The sequence below is a fragment of the Lithobates pipiens genome, unplaced genomic scaffold (assembly GCF_037356315.1).
Source record: "Lithobates pipiens isolate NorthernLeopardFrog02 unplaced genomic scaffold, aLitPip1_a1.2 Scaffold_8, whole genome shotgun sequence".
Classification (NCBI taxonomy): Eukaryota; Metazoa; Chordata; class Amphibia; order Anura; family Ranidae; genus Lithobates; species Lithobates pipiens.
In genome coordinates this window covers 238,003,884-238,024,754 of record NW_027507903.1, presented here as the reverse complement: position 1 = coordinate 238,024,754, position 20,871 = coordinate 238,003,884, and the positions used below count along the sequence as shown (strand labels likewise).

Below are 20,871 nucleotides of genomic sequence, written 5' to 3'. Positions count from 1 at the left end.
TCCCGCTGTGTGACGCTTCTCTTCTGACAGGTCTTCTATAATGGAACCGTGCGTAAGAGGGGGCGGGGTCGCTAGGTGGCCCCGCCCTCCGTTATATAAGACCTGTCATAAGAGAAGCGTAACATAGCAGGAGCCTCCCATTGCACGGAGCAGCCCATGGAGGAAGATGCCGGATGAGAACACCGGAGCAAGAAGAAGAGGATCGGAGTAAGAAGAAGATGGATGAAGAAGGGAAGAAGGGAAAAGACCAGAAGAAAGAAGATGAAAGAAGACTTTAATAAAGGAATTGTCAAAAACGGTCTCTTGTCATTTTTACCACTTTTGTCACTTTTTTGGTGAAATGGTAGGGGTACTTTTTTACTTGCTTACCATTTCACACAGGGGGGAGGCTCTGGGGGTGCCCTTGTTAAAGGGGTCTTCCAGATTACAATAAACCCCCGCCTGCAGACCCCCACAACCACCGGCCAGGGTTGTGGGGATGAGGCCCTTGTCCTCATCAACATGGGGACAAGGTGCTTTGGTGGACCCCAAAGCATCCTCCCAATGTTGAGGGCATGTGGCCTGGTACAGTTCAGGAGGGGGGCGCTCTCTCGTCCCCCCTCTTTTCCTGCGGCCTGCCAGGTTGCATGCTCGGATAAGGGTCTGGTATGGATTTTGAGGGGCACCTCCACTCCATTTTTTTTTGGCGTGGGGTTCCCCTTAAAATCCATGCCAGACCTGAAGAGTCTGGTATGGATTTTGAGGGGGACCCCCATGCCATTTGTTTTGCGCGGGGTTCCCCTTAATATCCATACAAGACCTGAAGGGCCTGGTATGCTCTTGGTGGGGAACCCATGCCTTTTTTTATTAAAGTCACCTGGCCTGGGGGCGATTTAAAGTCGTGTTGTAAGTTGCCCCAAGTCATGCTGTGATTCACACAGCGCTTGCAATGTATTGGCAGCCCATATCCAAAATGGCAGAACATTGATCGCGCACGCGCAGTATGCAGCCTCCACATCTTGGATTGTGCATGCGCACTAGCAACCTGGAAATTATGTCCGTGTTCCAGAAGTGATGTCAGACCCTTACAGAATGGGGGGTTATGAGTGTGGCTTAGGCTGTCGTTCTGTCAGAGGATCCTGTATGAGAGCGAGGGTATCATCTCTCCCTCTACATTCTCAATATAATATTGCCGGCAGGTAAGCCAAATACTTAGTCCACTTTCCTTGATATAGTAAACTACCAACTATGGACAAAATTTGATTACTTGTTGAAAACTACAATTTTTTGTTTGGCTTGTTTTTCTAGGCAAGCCAGCCTTTATACCACTTCCATTTGGGACAATCAAATTCCTGGGAGTACACTGGTGGAGATATTTCCAAAATAGAGCTGGATCCCGCTCCTCTATATTCATACCCAGCAAATTTGTCTCTGCTTTCAGGCCAATATATAAGCTAGAATGATAACCTTCCAATCCTATTAATCCTATCAACACTGATTTAGGTAATTCTTATCTACTATTCTTAACAATACATATTTTTTCCTCTCTGTTGGGTCAAATTGGACCCAGCACAGAGTTTAAAAGATGGTATGATTATATGGCAATGGAAGAGGCTACAACACATATTATTTGCCATATATACACTTCATTTAGTGATATATGCGTTTCCTTTTTTTAGGATTCAGTATATATCTGCACATTGCCCCACTGTGGTTATCATACTCATGACAGGGAGTCATCTGCTGGAATTATTCAATAATCAAAATGCCTAGGCGTCATACTGTGTAAAGTTAGAATACTTGGTAGATCCTGTAATGCTTCAATAAATAATAATTAACTGTAAAAAAATTTTTTTTTTTAAATACCTAATTATAATTATAAGTGTGTATTTTTGTGCACCTTCTAATTTGTCACAGGATCCCTCAAATTGATTGGTGGGATATTAGAGGTTTGGACCACAAAGTTAAACACTTCTCAATTCTTGCTTTCCTTAAAAAGGGTGGCTTATTTTAAACCTTCTTGACTGACATGGTCCAACACTCTCTCAGGAGATCATGGATGACCTGGGATTAAAATGCACCCAATACATCCTCCTCCTGGGTGGGTTTACATTTTTATACCAAAACTTTAGTTTATGTAACATCATGTGGAGTTGAAGTTGCAGGGACAATGTGTTTTCCTGCATGATATTTTTTATTTAGGCTCCCGCTGTTGACATTGACTTCCTATACCCGCCTTCCTTTGTATGTCAGTTGTAAAGAATTCATGTCCTCTTAACCTGGAGTTAAAGTGCTTTGGCTGGGAGATTTTAGTATGCCAACTCTCACCCTGAGGGACTTTCAGGTCACAGCTTGGCTCTTTTTGCACACATGTTTCAAGCTGTGTCTATATGTCTATATGCCAGTATTATTGTACTTAATGCTATCAACAAAATTGTATATTTAGAGGACTCAGAACTTTCATTTAATTCTGTAGTTACTCTTAGTATTGGCAGGTATTCAGGTTTTACCAATAACTGGTCAAACTCTCAATCACTATCACTAGCAACCAGGCTTCGCCTCTGTTATACAGGACTAGAATAATTAGATATTGCAGTATTGATATTTCCAGAAAACTTCAGGTTATAGCCATCTAAATGTTGAACCTCTGCTGATACTGTTATAATTAAGATGGGCATATAGCCTAAACTCCCGATTGCTGTAACAGGACATATTAACCTTTTTAAAAATATTATTCCCCCAAAATTCTTTATACTACTTGGCAGTCTTCAATCTGCTTGCCTTTTAGAAATTTCCAGCAAACATAAACTGAACAGGCCTGGCAATGCCAGAGTTCAATTTACTAAAGGTGAATAGCTGTTTACTATGCAAGGTAGGTTGCACTTTGCAAGTAACTTTTCCCCAAGTCTTAGTAAATGTGATATTTCACTTTGCAAAATAATACCCAATCACTTGCAAGAAATATTAAAAAACACTTCTTGCACATGATTGGATGATGGAAGTCAACAGTTTAACCTTATTCACCCACTGGCTTCTTTTTTTCCATCTGCTCTGGTCCTCACAGATGCAGGCTTACCAGAAGCAAAACCATTTTTTGCATGATGGCATGAGTTTCCTGGTACAACAAAATCCTTAACTATGTCTACTTGAGCCTCCTGATTTTTAGAATTCAACTTTTATCTGTGCACCATTTTTCATGGGGTTTTATTTTCTGCCAATGAACTCACAGTTAATGTGTGGATTCAAGCTAGGATGGATACCCAATAACATTGGGAAGCAGAGATAAAAAAAAACACTCCAAAGAAACTGATCTATGACAACAGAGGTTGCCAAAAAAAAGTCATAACATTTTGGGTATGTGCCAAGAATCATCATCTACTTACTATATATTAGATACAGCCCCTACTTAACTTTGAACAGTTGCCCTTATGTGTTAAGGTCCAATGTAATGGACTGCATTGCCATATACATATACTTATTTGTGATCTGTTATGTCTAATGTACTACTACTCAAATATCCCTATATTTGAGATAGCACACATCACATACGGTTTAGGTTGTCATAGTTTCCCTAGCCTATGGGCTTTGTTATAATATTTTGCAATTTTCCTGAGAACAATCTGTGATAAGGTCTCATTTAATTTGTCTTCAGCAATTTGATAACTTGCCAATTGTCTATATAACACATTCTTTCTGTGTATACTCTGTAGAGACATTGTCTTATCTATTCCTGTGACTGTAGTTGGTGTAGTTTATATTTGCACAAGTTTTGATAAAATTGTAAAAAAAAAGTATCTTGTTCCCTAATCCCTACTAAAAAAGGTTAGTTCTAGAGAAATATATAAAATAGGTTTATACCCTACTCCTATCTAGTGCAGTGCCAACCACAAAAATTACATTATATATATATATATATATATATATATATATATATATATATATATATATATATATATACCTAATCCGTTTCCAAAGTTGTTTTCACAGTACCTCCTTTATCAACCGGCACACTATGGCAAATATGTCACACTCTCATTAGCAAATGTAGAAAGCAGAACCCCCATATTTAATTATCTTGTTCCAATACATATGTTAACCTATTAAACAATACAAAAAATAACACTGTAGCTTAAAAGCAAATCTGTAAATACAGTATATTTAAGTAAAAAAAAAAACCTAGTTTCACATGTACAAACATAGACTTTTTATCTGCAGGATCTAAAATTTGCTAAGGAATTCTTTCTAAATTGTGAAATAATGGATATATTTTTCCTCTGAAAAGTCATTTCAAATAAGACTCACCACGTTTCACTGCATTGTTTTGGAAAAATCTTCTGTCTAAACTGTACAATGTACCACATATATCATAAGTGCATAAAATGTGATCATAATTTTTGAAATAATGGATATATTTTACCTCTGATAAGTCATTACAAATAAGACTTACCACGTTTCACTGCATTGTTTTGGAAAAATCTTGTCTAAACTGTACAATGTACCACATATATCATAAGTGCATAAAATGTGATCAATATTTGAGGAAACATAAATGAAAAATAGCAACAATTATTTTATCGAGAAAGATTTTTACTACCCATCTGAAACAATGTCCCAAATCAATAGCACAGGAAAAATTATATGATCTACACTCTATAATCCACAGTATTGTAGGTATGGCTGCAGCTTCATTACTTGTTATGATTAACTGTGGTTCAGAGCTTTGCCTGCAAACGTGCTGGCAAAGGAAGAATCTTGGTAATACTAAACTTATCTCTAGCAAATAGATTTCTCTCTGGGGATTAAAGCTTGTTAAAGATGTGCTACACTTGTTTGGCAGTCAGCTGAAAGAAATGGAGTGATAAGAGACTACTATATATTTTTCCATTGGGAAGAAAATTTAAGTCCTAAAATATTTAATTTATATAATTTATTTGTAAATATATTTAAATTACATATTGTGTTATACAAGTCTTTCCTAGGCACATAAAAAACATCCCAAACCAATATTTATGTTAGGTCTCAAGTAAACACCTTTTAAACATAAAAAGGCATGTTTCTCCCACAACAAGTTAGTCTGATTGTAATTAGCACAACAATAATATTTAAATCATATGTAGCAAATAACATATACAGTTAGTATGCTCATGTAAATGTATTTTTGATTACATTCCTGAGATGTCAGTTAAAGTAAACATGATGAGCTGCTGCCCAATATTGATGACCTGTCAACTTTAGAGTCTCAATGGGGAATGAAAGGGTAACAACACAGGAGAGCAGTTAAAGTAGAACTATGCTCACCTCAGCTCCTGTGATGCAGAATCAATGAGCTCCCTGTCCAGCTGCTGACATCTTTGGGCAGCCGGCTTCGGGTCTCGATCACTGGCTGCTTTAATTGGCTGGGATGGATGACATCACTCCCACACATACCCCAGAGTTCAGTCGGCTGAAACATGCACAGCTCACTGTATAAGGGTGGGCAGGCAGCTAAGTAACTTTAATGCAGAAGAGACAAAGCGTTATATCTTCTGAATTAAAATTCCTGACTGCTCGCCCATTTTTCATTTTACCCTAAAGTTTCACTTTAAGCTGGCAATAGGCTGAATGAAAAAAAAGTGAGTTGCTCCATCCACACAAACATATTAAATGGAGAAATCCCCCTCTCTGGGATACTGTATAGTATTCTGACAGTGGGAGAATACACTGATCAAGCTGCAGTTGCTGATTGAGAAACGTTTTCCAACATTTTCACTTGACAGAAGTCAATCTGACTATCAACTTCTGTCAAGCGGGGGCGGACACACATAGATTGAAATTCAGTTGGTCTCCTATGAACTGATCAACTTTCCATCCATGTATGGCCAGCTTTAGGAGACAGTTGTCACTGCATAACATAAAGGGCCTGAACAAGGACCTTCATGGCAGGATTCTTGGCTGATGAGATATTAGTTATTAGGTTTACATCTACTTTAAAGAAATATGCCTTTTGAAAAAAAGAGAATTTTGAGAAATATATCCAGCAGAGTAAAATCATGAAATTTCACACTGTATATACAAAAGTATTTGAACATCATTTGTACAATTCCCAAGTGGCTTTTCTGTTTCTGTCCACCATTTCCATTATCCTGCTAGCTCTGTGTGCCTCAATCACTAACTTATATGTAACCCTAAGTCCAATGCTATAGCATTTCCTCTTGCTTGCAAGTATGATAATCTCTCTAACCATAGACATGCTTAACTCAAGTCTTAAATATAGGATGTGGTGCCAATTGGGTAAGTGCCCGCATGGAAGAGACTCATAGCAAGAATGAAAAGCTGATGAAAGGGTTGAATGGATCGTGCAGCCTAGTATTCATTATCAGGTCCCATTAGAGGATAATTGTGTTCTTTATATCCTTGCAAAACTTTAGTTAAGAATAGGATACTAAAGCATTGTTTTAAATTGCAGTAGTAAATATTTAGCTCTAAAGTCATAATAATGTCATTAAAATAAATAATCGTTATGTTACATTGGTTAAGGAACCTCTGAAGCAGCAATCTTCATAATCTGCTTAGTCCTGTAGTAACATACTGTAGGAGTCAGATGCTGTAACATATAGTTTGTTGAGGGACACAGACATCTGACAAAAATGTCAAATGCTGAAGAGACCGATTAAGACTGCAGCACTGAAAGGCAAGGAAAGTCAGAGAAATGGGCTGCTAGAAAAGGTGAGTATATGACTTTTTCTCTTATAAGAACTTTCAGCAGCATGTTTTAGGGCCACACTTTTATAGAGGGTAATGTAATTTACTAAAGAAATGATTGCCGTTCACCTAGTTCAGTTAATGCTAACTTTGGAAAGTGTACTTTACTTAAAGCGGAGGTCCACCCTAAAGTGGACCTTCCGCTCATTGGAATCCCCCCCCCCTCCGGCGCCACAATTGGCACCTTTCAGGGGGGAGGGGGGTGCAGATACCTGTACAGTACAGGTATCTGCACCCACTTCCGGGATAGCTCTCTGCGGAAAGGTGCGTAGATTATGCCCCTTTCCGAAAGTCCCCCGCTGCCTGCTGGGAAACACACAGATCCCAGAGGCAGTGGGTCCATCCTTATTGCGCAGCGCGACTCGCGCATGCGCAGTAGGGAACCGGGAAATGAAGCCGAAAGGCTCCACTTCCTGATTCCCATACCCAAGATGGCGGCGGCAGCACCTGAGAGACGATCAAGAGATCGGCTTCGGGTGCCGACATCGCGGGCGCGCTGGACAGGTAAGTGTCACTATTTTAAAAGTCAGCAGCTGCAGTATTTGTAGCTGCTGGCTTTTAAAAAAAAAAAAAAACGCGGACTCCCGGTGGACTCCTGCTTTAATTCACTAACTTTTATTTTGTAAAGTAAATACACTTTCTAAAGTGACCATTCACTTTCCTTGTCTCTATTCCTTGTAAATCAACCTCTAGATTTTGTTTTTTAACTAGGTGTCCATATAAGGTGTATTTATAAAGCATTACATTGGACATTCACCAAACAAACATTCACTGTAGGTATATCTTCCTCCTGCATGTGTTTTAAGTTACACCTTCAGTGAATATTTGGAGAATGCCACATTCACTGCTTTTTAAATATGCCCCTATGTGTTACTAACATTAAACGTGTCTTTATGCTAAATTTTAAAGCAACATTTAAACTATATAACAGCTCTTCAATAGGAATTAAAAATAAAAACAAGCAAGATGTGTGTAATCCAAAGTAGCATTCTGTAAAGATTTTATTTTATTGTGGTGTTCAAAATTTACTGAAAAGAGCATTTTAATTTCAAGGCTCAATATTCACGTTTTCATAAAATAATTGCTTATTGTGTTTCAACTACTAATTTATATATTTTATCTACAGGGGGCAGCCTTAATTAGAATGTTGGCAAACTTTATGGGCCATAAAGTATTTCAGCGCGGCTTGCAAGTAAGTAACTTACCAAAAAGTATTGTTTGGGATTAGTCTGCACAACAGAAGTTGTTTAAAATAAAAAATAAATTTTCTTGTTGGATTTTGGTTAACTTAAAATGCAGACGTCAAGATATTTGAAAACCTTCAAAATTAAAATTGCCTGCAATATGAAGTATAATAATTCTGACTCCTTCACTTCAAAAATCACTTAGTAATCACTTATAGAAATTAACTTTATGAAAAGAATGTATGCTATCTCCTATTAAAATATTTGCAAACGTAAAAAGAAAAAAAAACAAACAAAAACAATATGACTGCAGGAACACCAGAAACAAACAAAATAAAATAAAAAAATACAAGGGGCTTACAGCACATAGAGCATAACAGCTTGTTTGTATTAAATAATTATACAGCCACTTCAAAAATCCTTGCCATTTTAATCACTGACCTGTACTCTGTATTACAACCTAAGATACAGAGATATGTCAGTGCTCAGGTCCTAAATGGCTTTATTTATTTTAAATCAGCTAAATACATTCTAAAACAAAAGGAGTACAGCATTTTGGAGTTCATTTTCTTAAGAAAGCAGCCATATGCTAAACTCCAGTTACTGCACCTTCTGCATCTGTGTGCCATAAAGGGCAACTCTAGTTGACGTCTGGATGCTCTGGGTCACTGTACTTGCTCAACCTCACTGCTTATTGGAATTTGTTGATATTAATGTTCTCTGCTTTACAGAGTATTTAATGTAAAACTATATTCATTGTATAGGTTTTAGATATATAGTATATATTCAATGTAAAAAGCTTGTTGATGAGTGTTTATTTTTATGTGTAGACTTTCAATCAGTGTACTTCACTGCTCCTTCTCTGTCAGTGCAAGTTTACTTGAAATAAATCAATAGCCTCTCTATTAGTGTAACTGAGCTTATCTTGGTAACCCTTAATAAAGGATGGTAGCTATATTTACTGATATAGAGATGAACACTAAGGGGAACATTTTAAAATTGGCATATGTTAAAATCTAAAAATCATGGCAAAAATCAAATTAAGGCAAAATACACCATCATTTTCCTTTAAGTGCATCGTTTGACCTTTACATGTCAGTTTTTTTTTGCAGGTAAAATTGTTTTTAAAAATAATCCCAGAAAAGAAAGCATTACACTTTTTTGCGTGTGTTTATATTGATATTATTCCAGTTGATATTATATACAAGGGAAATTTTGCTCTGTAATTCATTCAGTGAACAATAGAAGTAAAATATGTTTCTTGTGATGGTTATGTGACAATTTTTCATACCTAACACATCCACCTTAACCAATTTAAAGACAAACAGAGAGAACATTAAAAATAAACAAAAACAATGAAAGTCATTTATTCTCTTGAAATCTGTTTTGGGGAAATCATTTTAGAGGCAGCCATGGATGATGAATTATTTATAATGCGGCATGCTACTTAGAAATGTCCCTTAAAGTAAATTGATGTTCACCTGAAATACAATTATGCTAAGATAGAGAGAGCAATCAATCTTATCTGTTCACTGTTAGCTTTTCATTTTGAATTTTAAATACGGTAAACTGCATTCGAGATCAGGTCACATTTTAGCACCCCTGCTTTAGCCCTTAAATGCACTGAAATGTAAAAATAAACAAAAGAAAGTCATAGTTATATGAATCACGGATAAGGCCTGCTCAGAATCAAAGTGGACTAGCTTGATAATATTATTTTAATAGGATTTGCCATGGCTGTTTTTGAACTGCTAGTGGTAATCCCCTAGAATACATTGTAGCGATTGCTGTATAAATCTGCTTATTAGATACATCCCAAAGGGGGCAGTGGCAATAAGAATCTCTGATAAGCTAAGCTAATTAAAGCTTTTATAGACACCAAGTAGCTAAGTTCCGTTGTAATGTTACACTAAGTCCCATAGAGTATTCATGTCTCCAGTGCTATGAAAGGTTAAAATTACAATTTAAAAGCTTTTTTTTTTACAGTGTTTCATTTGATTGTAGCACACAATTTGTGTTGCATTTGCTAGATGGGGAAAATCTGTGAAAATGGTACCTTTTCCAGACACAGGGTTGTGTATGTATAAACCATGAATGCATGCACTGCAATGAAAACATGAGTTGGGTTGAAGTTTAACAGCACCTGCTGGTGACTAAATAACATCTTGTATGATGATTTGTATTTTGAAATGAGCTAAAGCTGAAAGAACAATAACGTTTAGCAGAGTGTCAGATGTTCATGTTTTGTTTTTGAGTATCCTTTTTTACCTGTGAATAATGTATTTAATGTGATCTGTCACTTCTTGTTAGAAACAGAAAAATGTGATGATAGAAATGATACTGCAAAAGGGGGTAATGTCTAAAAGCTGAATAAAAATCAACTGATAGAATGACAGGAAAAAAAAATGACATAAAATTTTTACTTTGGAAAAAACTTGTTTCAATCTGTTATATAAAGAGCAATAGGATCTGTGGTAGATGCTGCAATGAGGCTCATCTCTGGGTCTGTTCTTATGCCATATTATTTTTGTACTTGTACAAAAATAATATATTTTGAGAAGTAAAAAGGCACAATGTCCAGATACGTCAAAATGACAGTATGTAGTCCATAATAGTCTGATGGCAAATATGGGGGAGAAAATAGGTGAGTCTGTCAGGGCTGCCACCACGGAGACCAGAAGCAAGTTCCAGTAAAACTAGGAGAAAGACAAGGACAGGGGCGCCTCTGAGTATATATCAAATAACAATTTATTATGAAAACAATATCCACTCACATAGAAGAAAGTAAAGTTGAGTTCAGGCACATCTTTGGGCTGATGAGGTGGGACTACAGGTTGCAGTCAGTCCACTTCAAACTTGGAGGATGCACCACATCAGACATCAGTTCGGATGGTGTAGAGCAGGGATCTGCAATTAGCGGACCTCTAGCTGTTGCAAAACTACAAGTACCATCATGCCTCTGCCTTTTTGGGTGTTATGCTTGTGGCTGTCAGAGTCTTGCTATGCCTCATGGGATTTGTAGTTCTGCAACAGCTGGAGGTCCACTAATTGCATATCCCTGGTGTACAGCTACAAGTCACAGCAAGTCCTTCAGGTGCTGGCCAGGTGCAGCATTTGAAAGCTCAGAAAGAGTATGTAGTAGTGGCTTAGTAGTAAAAAGTCCACTCGGTGAGTGTAGAACCCAGAAGGAATTGGGACAATACAATGCCAGAGCCAGTATCGAGCCACGCTGCAGCTTCGTTTTACATGTCTGTTGTCCACAATGGGGGAAAATGGCCATGCGGGAGAAATCCAGAATGAGGCTTGGAAGGCAGACAGTGCGATGCCGGGCCGGGCCGTGACATCACTAACATGTGACGAGTTTCAGAGCCAGCGTGCTATGGATGTTGGGATAGCCATGCTCTTTTTTCAAGAATAACAGTGGAGAGTCCAATTGCAGTATTTATACGATGTAATAAGCGGCAGGGATAGAAAAAATACATGTAACAAGGAGACTGATTGGAGGGGATGGCAATACATAATTACAGCAGTGGAAAGAGAAAACAAGCTAAAGATTCAGCATACCATGATTGATTAATAAGCAAAGAGAAATGAACTGTTAGATAATTAATGCAAAAATAAAACATTATTAAAAGAGTGGGATTTCACCTGGAGTGGGTCTCATACCATACATGATACATTATATACATGTACATTGGATTTTAATAATGAATGATGATATTAGGTAAAATCTTATTTGTTAAAAACAAAAAATGGGGGCATGTGAAAGGAATGTACCCAAAATGGACTGATATTATTATATACATATATTGAATATGCCATTTAATTACATTAAAAATGAATTAATTAGAAAATAAAAATCAGCGCAGCCTTATAATATATATATATATATATATATATATATATATATATATATATATATATATGTATGTATATGTATATATATATATATATATATATATATATATATATATATATATATATATATATATATATATATATATATAATATATATATATATATTATATATAATGATAAAAATACACACAGTACATAAAAATATATATAAGTTAACAATGTAAGTTATATACATTAAATTTGGGAAACAATGTTTTGTGCAAATGTATATATATATATATATATATATATATATATATATATATATATATATACCGTATATACTCGAGTATAGGCCGACCCGAATATAAGCCGAGGCCCCAAATTTACCCCCAAAAAACTGGAAAACTTATTGACTCGTGTATAAGCCGAGGGTGAGACATGGCTGTCCATCCCTGTGTGTCCGTCCATCCCTGTGTGTGTGTCCGTCCATCCATCCCTGTGTGTGTGTCCATCCATCCATCCATCCATCCATCCCTGTGTGTCCGTCCATCCATCCCTGTGTGTGTATCCATCCATCCCTGTGTGTGTGTGTGTGTGTGTGTGTGTGTGTGTGTGTGTATTCATCCATCCATCCATCCCTGTGTGTGTGTGTGTGTGTATCCATCCATCCATCCATCCATCCCTGTGTGTGTGTGTGTGTGTGTGTGTGTGTGTGTGTGTGCAGCCTTGTGTGTGTGTCCAGCCTACCTGTGTCCCAAACCTCCGTCCCGAGCCGCCGTCGTCCCGAGCCTCCTCTGTCCCGTGCCTCCTCTGTCCCGTGCCTTCCGGTGTCCCGTGCCTCCTCTGTCCCGTGCCTCCTCCGTCCCGTGTCGTGCCGATGGATCGCCGCTCTTCTCGGCGGCCATTCTACGATTCAAAAGCTGCGCCTCCGTCCTCCGCCTGTGATAGGCGGAACACTCAATTTCCCAGCAGCCTGTGTTCCGCCTATCACGGACATCCTCTCATACTCGTCCGTAGTATGAGAATGAACGGATGTCCGTGATAGGCGGAACACTGACTGCTGGGAAATTCAGTGTTCCGCCTATCACAGGCGGAGGCGGAGAAGGAGGCGCGGCTTTTGAATTTTAATGTCCGCCGTCTGTCTGCTCGATACGCTGATCGAGCAGTCAGACAGCGGTGACTCGAGTATAAGCCGAGGGGGCACTTTCAGCCTCAAAAAAGAGGCTGAAAATCTCGGCTTATACTCGAGTATATATATATATATATATATATGTTAAATAGTTTAGCACTGAGAGGGGCAAATAATGATATGTCTATACTGCAAGGGGGGAGAAAGATATGTGGGGACCATCTGGGGGTTAATTAGAAAAAGGGGGAGGGGGGAAAGGGGAAAAGGAGGGGGAGGAGGGGAGGAAAAAGAGAAAAGTTATTTGAAGGGTTGGGGGGGTTAGGTGGGTGAAGGGAGGAGAGAGTGTGGGGAGGGGGGAAGGAAAGGGGTAATGGAAAGGGGTATAGTAAAAAACAATTAATGCAAATATGAAATGGGGCTAGTCTAATTCATGATGTATAGTATCATCTATAGTCATGGTCAAATTACCGCATACTCACTGGGTTACGAACCCTCCACCCCCATATATTAGATAGAAATGAAATATAGGTATCTTTGATGGAAATAACGAAAATAATATTAAAAACAAATAACCCATCAAAATAAATGAATAAAAAAAAATATAATACAGTAGCAATCTTGAAACCCTTGTTTAGGCCACCTTTCTTAAAACGTTCAGCTTCTGTCAGTGTTTTTGGGATTTGTTCGATGACCCAAACTGTTATGCCCTGTACCCCCCATCGGACATTCTGACAACAAAATCTGTCTGATTTTTTCCTGACGAATTTTGGCCCAAACTTGTCTTGCATACACACGGTCACACAAAGTTGTCAGAAAATCTGATCTTTAAGAACGAGGTGATGTACAATGTATACGACGGGACTATAAAGAGGCCAGTAGTCAATAGCTTTCATCTCGTAATTTATTCTGAGCATGCGTGGCACTTTGTGCGTCGGAATTGTCTACACACGATCGGAATTTAAAAGAATGGATTTTGTTGTCGGAAAATTTTATATCCAGATCTCAAACATCGAGTGTTGGAAATTCCGATGGAATAAGGGTCCTTTCACACGGGGCGGATCAGTTCTGATCCGCCCCGTGGATATCCGTTTGCTCAGCGGGGATCACTCCGTCGATCCCCGCTGAGCAGGGAGATGACAGCTCCGTCTCTGCACACTGCGCAGGGACGGACCTGTCACAGCGCCGCTCTCCCCTATGGGAGATCGGATGACGACGGACCGCAGTGCCCGTCGTCATCCGATCCGATCCGCAGACGGATGGAAAAATAGCTTTTTCCTCCGTTACACTCGGATCGGAGCGGGTCGGATGTCAGCGGACATGTCACCGCTGACATCCGACGCTCCATAGAGCTCTATGGAGCACCCGTTCAGGTCCGCCTGAAAAACTGACAGGCGGGCCTGAACGGGACGTCAGTGTGAAAGAGGCCTTAGTCTGATGGAGCCTACACACAATCGGAATTTCCGACAACACAATCCGATCACACATTTGCCATTGGAAAGTCCGACTGTGTGTGTGGAATTTTTATGGAATTTAGCAAAATGCTATGGAACACTATGCATGTCCTTACCCCCCTCGATGAGTCTTCTATGCTGGCTGAACCGATGTCTAAGGGGGCAGATAGTGCAGCCAACATAGATCAACCCGCAGGGGCATGAGAGACCATACACCATGAAATCAGATGAGCAGTTATAAAAGTGATCTAATGGAGAGGTTTTTGCCTTTTGAGAAAAAATATTTTTTTCCATGTTGGACAAAGAAACAGGCTTTACACAGTTTTTTTGCATTGATACATGCCTGTCAGGGATTCTTCCATATTCATAAAAAAATCTTGTAAACCAGGTGTAATATTCCTTTCAGCCTTTTAGGTGTCTCTAGACGAAACATTCTGGAGCTTTCATAATTTAATAAATATTCTCTGAACACTGGCCATAAGTAGCTTAGAATTGTGAATAGTTGTAAGGAACTGTAGAAGCGTATATAAATACAGTAAGTATATATATATCTATATATATCTATATCTATATATATATATATATATATATATATATATATATATATATATATACATACTCACAGCTGTGCTCATAAGTTTACATACCCTGGCAGAATTTATGATTTTTTGGCCATTTTTCAGAGAATATGAAAGATAACACAAACATATTTCTTTCACTCATGGTTAATGTTTGGCTGAAAGCCATTTACTTTCAATCAGCTGTGTTTACTCTTTTTAAAACATAATGACAACAGAAACTACCCAAATGGCCCCTTTTAAAAGTTTACATACCCTGGTGATTTTGGCCTGATAACAAGCACACAAGTTGACACAAAGGGGTTTGAATGGCTATTAAAGGTAATCATCCTCACATGTGATCTGTTTGCTTGTAATTAGTGTGTGTGTATAAAAGGTCAATGAGTTTCTGGACTCCTGACAGACCCTTGCATCTTTCATGTGGTGCTGCACTGACGTTCCTGGATTCTGAGTCATGGGGAAAGCAAAATAATTGTCAAAGAATCTGCAGGAAACGGTAGTTGAACTGTATAAAACAGGAAAGGCATATAAAAATATATCCAAGGAATTGAGAATGTCAATTAGCAGTGTTCAAAGTCTAATCAAGAAATGGAAAAAAGGGGTTCTGTTGAAATCAAACCACGGTCAGGAAGTCCAACTAAAATTTCAGCCACAACTGCCAGGACAAATGTTTGGGATGCAAAGAAAAACCCACAAATAACTTCAGTTGAAATAAAGGACTCTCTGAAAACATGTGTTATGGCTGTTTAACCACTTGCTTACTGGGCACTTAAACCCCCCTCAGTCCCAGACCAATTTTCAGCTTTCAGCGCTGATGCACTTTGAGTGACAATTACGCGGTCATACAACACTGTACCCAAATGAAATTTTTATCATTTTTTTCCCACAAATAGAGCTTTCTTTTGGTGGTATTTAGTTACAGCTCGGAGTTTTATTTTTTGCTAAACAAACAAAAAAAGATGCAAAAAAAAAAAAAAAAAAATCATGTTTTAATAGTTTGTTATAAAATTTTGCAAACGGGTCATTTTTCTCCTTCATTGAAGTGCGCTGATTAGGCGGCACTGATAGGCTGCATTGGTGGGCACTGATGGGCTGCATTGGTGGGCACTGATGGGCTGCATTGGTGGGCACTGATGGGCTGCATTGGTGGGCACTGATAGGCATAGTTAAGGCGGCACTAATAGGCACAGATAAGGCGGCACCGATGGGCACAGATAAGGCGGCACTGATGGGCAAAGATGGGCACAGATAAGATGGCACGGATGGGTGGCACGGATAAGTGGCACGGATGGGTGGCACGGATGGGCACTGATAGGTACCACAGATAGATGGGACTGATGGGCACTGATAGGTGGCACTGATAGGTGGCACTGCTGGGCACTGATGGGCGGCACTGCTGGGCACTGATGGGTGGCACTGCTGGGCACTGATGGGCGGCACTGGGGTGCAGCACCTTTGAGGCAGATTGGGTGGCACTGTGGGTGGCACTGTGGGGTGGCACTGTGGGGTGGCACTGTGGGTGGCACTGTGGGTGGCACTGTGGGTGGCACTGTGGGCACTATGGGCACTGACGGGGGGCACTGACGGGGGGCACTTACTTTTGCTTTTATTTTACTTCAGGATGGCACTGCGGGAGGCAGGTGGGCACAGGCAGGTGGCAGGTGGTCCCTTGTATTGATGGCCGTGATCGGGACTTATGTCCCGATCACGGCCGCCGGTGATCGGCTTTTTTTTTCTCTCCTCGCGCTGTCAGCGCGAGGAGGAATAATAGCCGATTACCGGCTCCGTTCTATCACATGATCAGCTGTCATTGGCTGACAGCTGATCACGTGATAAGGGGTCGGGATCGACCCCTTACCCGGATCGGTGATCAGGCGAGTCTCACGGACTCGCCGATCACAGAGCGCGTGCCCCTCAGGGGGCGCGCAGGCCGCTCGTAACCGGGACGACGTCAATAGACGTAGTCCCGGAAATGTAGGTCCGCGCTAATGCCGTCATTTGGCAATAGCGCGGATCTGAAGTGGTTAAAGATTCACAATAAGGAGGCACTTGAAGAAAGATGGGCTGCATGGTCGAGTCACCAGAAGAAAGCCACTACTATGCCACAAAGTATCCCGCTTACAATACGCCAAACAGCACAGAGACAAGCCTCAAACCTTCTGGCACAACGTCATTTGGCTTCATGAGACCAAAATTTAGCTTTTTGGCCACAACCATAAATGCTACATTTGGAGAGGAGTCAACAAGGCCTATAATGAAAGGTACACCATTCCTACTGTGAAACACAGAGGTGGATCGCTGATGTTTTGGGATGTGTGAGCTACAAAGACACAGGAAATTTGGTCAAAATTGATGGCAACATGAATGCAGTATGTTATCAAAAAATACTGGAGGAACATTTTCATTCATCAGCCAGGAAACTGCACATGGAACGTACTTCGACATTCCAGCATGACAATGATCCAAAACACAAGGCCAAGTTGATCTGTCATTGGCTACAGCAGAATAAAGTGAAGGTTCTGGAGTGGCCATCTCAGTCTTTTGACCTCAGTATCATTGAGCCACTCTGGGGAGATCTCAAATGTGCAGTTCATGCAAGACAGCCCAAGAATGTCTAGGAAATAGAGCCTTTTTGCCAAGAGGAATGGGCAGCTTTACCATCTGAGAAGATAAAGAGTCTCATCCACAAATACCACAAAAGACTTCAAGCTGTCATTGATGTTAAAGGGGGCAATACACGGTATTAAGAACTGGGGTATTAAACTTTTGAACATGGTCATTTGGGTAGTTTCTGTTGTCACTATGATTTAAAAAGAGTAAACACAGGTGATTGATAATACATGGCTTCAGCCAAACACTAATCACGAGTGAAAGAAAAGTTTTTGTGTTATTCATTTTCTCTGAAAAAATGGCCAAGAAATCATAAATTCTGCCAGGGTATGTAAACTCATGAGCACAACTATATATAAACTGTAGCTGTCTATGCACACTGGGATATTTTTCATTCTGTGAAAATTGTGAAAAGTCAGATCTGTGGGGTGGGGTTTAACAAAAAGTGATCCTCTAAAGCAGGCATGTCCAAAGTCCGGCCCATGGGCCAATTGCGGCCCATGTTCAGGTTTCATATGCCCCACTGGTAATTTGGATAAATATATCTTTTGGGGATTCGTTGGGGGGCCACAAAACATATATACCGTAATTATCATTCTTCAGAGGGGACAGGGAGGGGTGGGACGAGTGCTGTCAGATTACATGCAGGAAAATCTTCTTTTTACTCGGCGGCCTCTTTAACAGAAAGTCCAGTCTCCTGGGCTGGCATTGGATGACTGTTCGGTCTATCATAGGAGGCAGGACTTTGTATTAAAGAAGCCACCAAGTAAACAGGAGATTCTCCTGTATGTAATCTGTTGGCACTCGTCCCGCCCCCTCCCTGTTCCCTCCAAGGCTGCAGATGGGAATCGATCAGGCTGCACTGATGGCAGTGTTAATGTTGCATTTAGAGGCTGCATTCATGGCAATGATGAGGCTGCATTCAGAGGCTGCATTCATGGCAATGGTGAGGCTGCATTCAGAGGCTGCATTCATGGCAATGGTGATGCTGCATTCAGAGGCTGCATTCAGAGGCTACATTCATGGCAACGGGGAGGCTGCATTTAGAGGCTGCATTCATGGCAATGGTGAGGCTGCATTCAGAGGCTGCATTCAATGCAATGGTGATGCTGCATTCATGGCACTTGTGAGGCTGCATTCATGGCATTGGTGAGGCTGCATTCATGTCACTTGTGAGCCTGCATTCATGGCACTATTTATGCTGCATTGATGGGCATTGAACCATATTTTGCTTCACAGTTCTTTATTTAAAAAAAACGAATTCCCTGAAACTTCCCTCTTAACCACTTCCCGACCAGCGCACGCCGATGTACGTCGGCAGAATGGCACGGGCAGGCATATTGGCGTACAGGTACATCCAATCTTCAATGCCGCCCTGCCATCGCGAGCACGCCGGCGGCGGCGCGCTCCTGTGCCGGTCGGGACCCCGTCAGTCCGGACGCGGGCATACCCGCGATCATCTCACGGGACGGCTGAATGGAGGAAATGCCGTGTAAACAGCATTTCTCCATTCTGCCTAGCAACTAGTGATGCTGATCTCTGCTCCATGTGATTGGAGCAGAGATCAGTGTTCACTAAATGAAAGCCCAACCCCCCCCACAGTTAGTAACACACCCCTAGGAACACTTAACCCCTACACTGCCACCCACTGGTTAACCCCTTCACTCCCAGTGTAATTTACACAGGAATCACTGCATTTATATAGCAGTGATTACTGTATAAATGACAATGGTCCCAAAAATGTGTCAAAAATGTCCGATGTGTCCCCCACAATGTCGCAGTCACAATAAAAATCGCTGATCGCCGCCATTACTAGTAAAAAAAAAAAAAAAAAATGATTAATAAAAATGCTATAAAACTATCCCTATTTTGTAAACACTATAACTTTTGCGCAAACCAATCAATAATCGCTTATTGTAATTTTTTTTTTTACCAAAAATATGTAGAAGAATACGTATCGGCCTAAACTGAGCGAAAAAATGTTTTTTTATATATTTTTGGGGGATATTTATTATAACAAAAAGTAAAAAATAATGCTTTTTTTACAAAATTGTCGCTCTATTTTTGTTTATAGCACAAAAAATAAAAACCGCAGGGGTGATCAAATACCACCAAAAGAAAGCTCTATTTGTGGGAAAAAAAAGGACATCAATTTTGTTTGGGAGCTACGTCGCATGACCGCGCAATTGTCAGTTAAAGCGACACAGTGCCGAATCGCAAAATGGTCCGGTCTGTAAGTGGTTAAAGTACATGTGCGCATTATACGCAGATAAAAAAATGGTATATCCAAATAACACACCAGAGCTCATCGTTAGACTCTTCGCCACACACAGCTACAAGGGCAAGAGATTTCTTGTTGGGCAGTGTATTAGTTCATTTGCATTTCATTTTCTTGGTTCAAAGAATGTCAGGCAAAATGGTCGGCCCTCACGTATGATCACTTCATCAAATCTGGCCCCCTTTGAAAAAAAGTTTGGACACCCCTGCTCTAAAGGCATAGTGCCCACTATGTATAAACTAACTTTAACACCTTGAGACCCAGGGTTTGATTTACTAAAGGTAAATAGACTGTTCACTTTGTAAGGGAATTTTCCCTAGAGCTTAGTGAATACAGTGAAGCTGTACTGACTCCCATCATCCAGTCACGCGCAAGCAAAAATATTTTTTTCTTCTTTGCCCACTATTGGGAATTCTTTAAAAGTGAAATTTCAACACATTCACTAATCTCTGGGCAAATTCCCTTATAAAGTGCATCTTCCCTTGCATAATGGACAGCCTTTTTGCTTTTGATGTATAAACCCCATAGAGTTTAAAACCCAATGTGAGGTGATGGGGTCCTTTTTTCAAATTAGCATTGTGACAGTGGACTAAATGGTTGTTTCAGTAATACACCAAGTTATTGCTTCTGGATGCAGTTGAATGCAAAGCTAATACTAAAGGTTACAAAATTACTTTTTTTTAAAAAAATTTTGATTGAAATGTTTTTGCATTAGAAAGTTGGAATGCACATATGGATGAGACTGTGAAGGTTTAAGCATTCTACTGGCTTAAAAGGGAGTCTCACAAAAGATGTATTGTGTGGGGCTTTCCATGAGCTCCTACAGTATATCTTTTGCAGCAATGAAATAGGAGAACAGTTGGGCGACAGAAAAATTGTTGCTGTATAAGGAATATTTGTTAAGATTTGCTGTTCCTTTGGACTTCTTTGTATTACTGAATAAAATCACACTGTAATAAATATCATCTCTACTGATTACAGAGGAGGATAAAACTGTGAAGTCATTTTAGCCATCAGTCACTTGCTTGGCCTCTGTTCACTATCTTTTATGATCTTGATATAAAACTGGCAAAAATGTAGT

General features: G+C 39.9%; 1 protein-coding gene across 1 annotated transcript in view; it reads left to right on the top strand.

Annotated features, from left to right (window-relative positions):
• Nucleotides 1-20,871, top strand: part of TRHDE (thyrotropin releasing hormone degrading enzyme) — a 1,116,537-nt gene that overhangs the window by 733,012 nt on the left and 362,654 nt on the right. Inside the window, exon 7 of the mRNA XM_077468366.1 lies at nucleotides 7,847-7,912. Within this exon, the coding sequence (XP_077324492.1) occupies nucleotides 7,847-7,912 (66 nt within the window). The remainder of the gene's footprint in view (nucleotides 1-7,846; nucleotides 7,913-20,871) is intronic.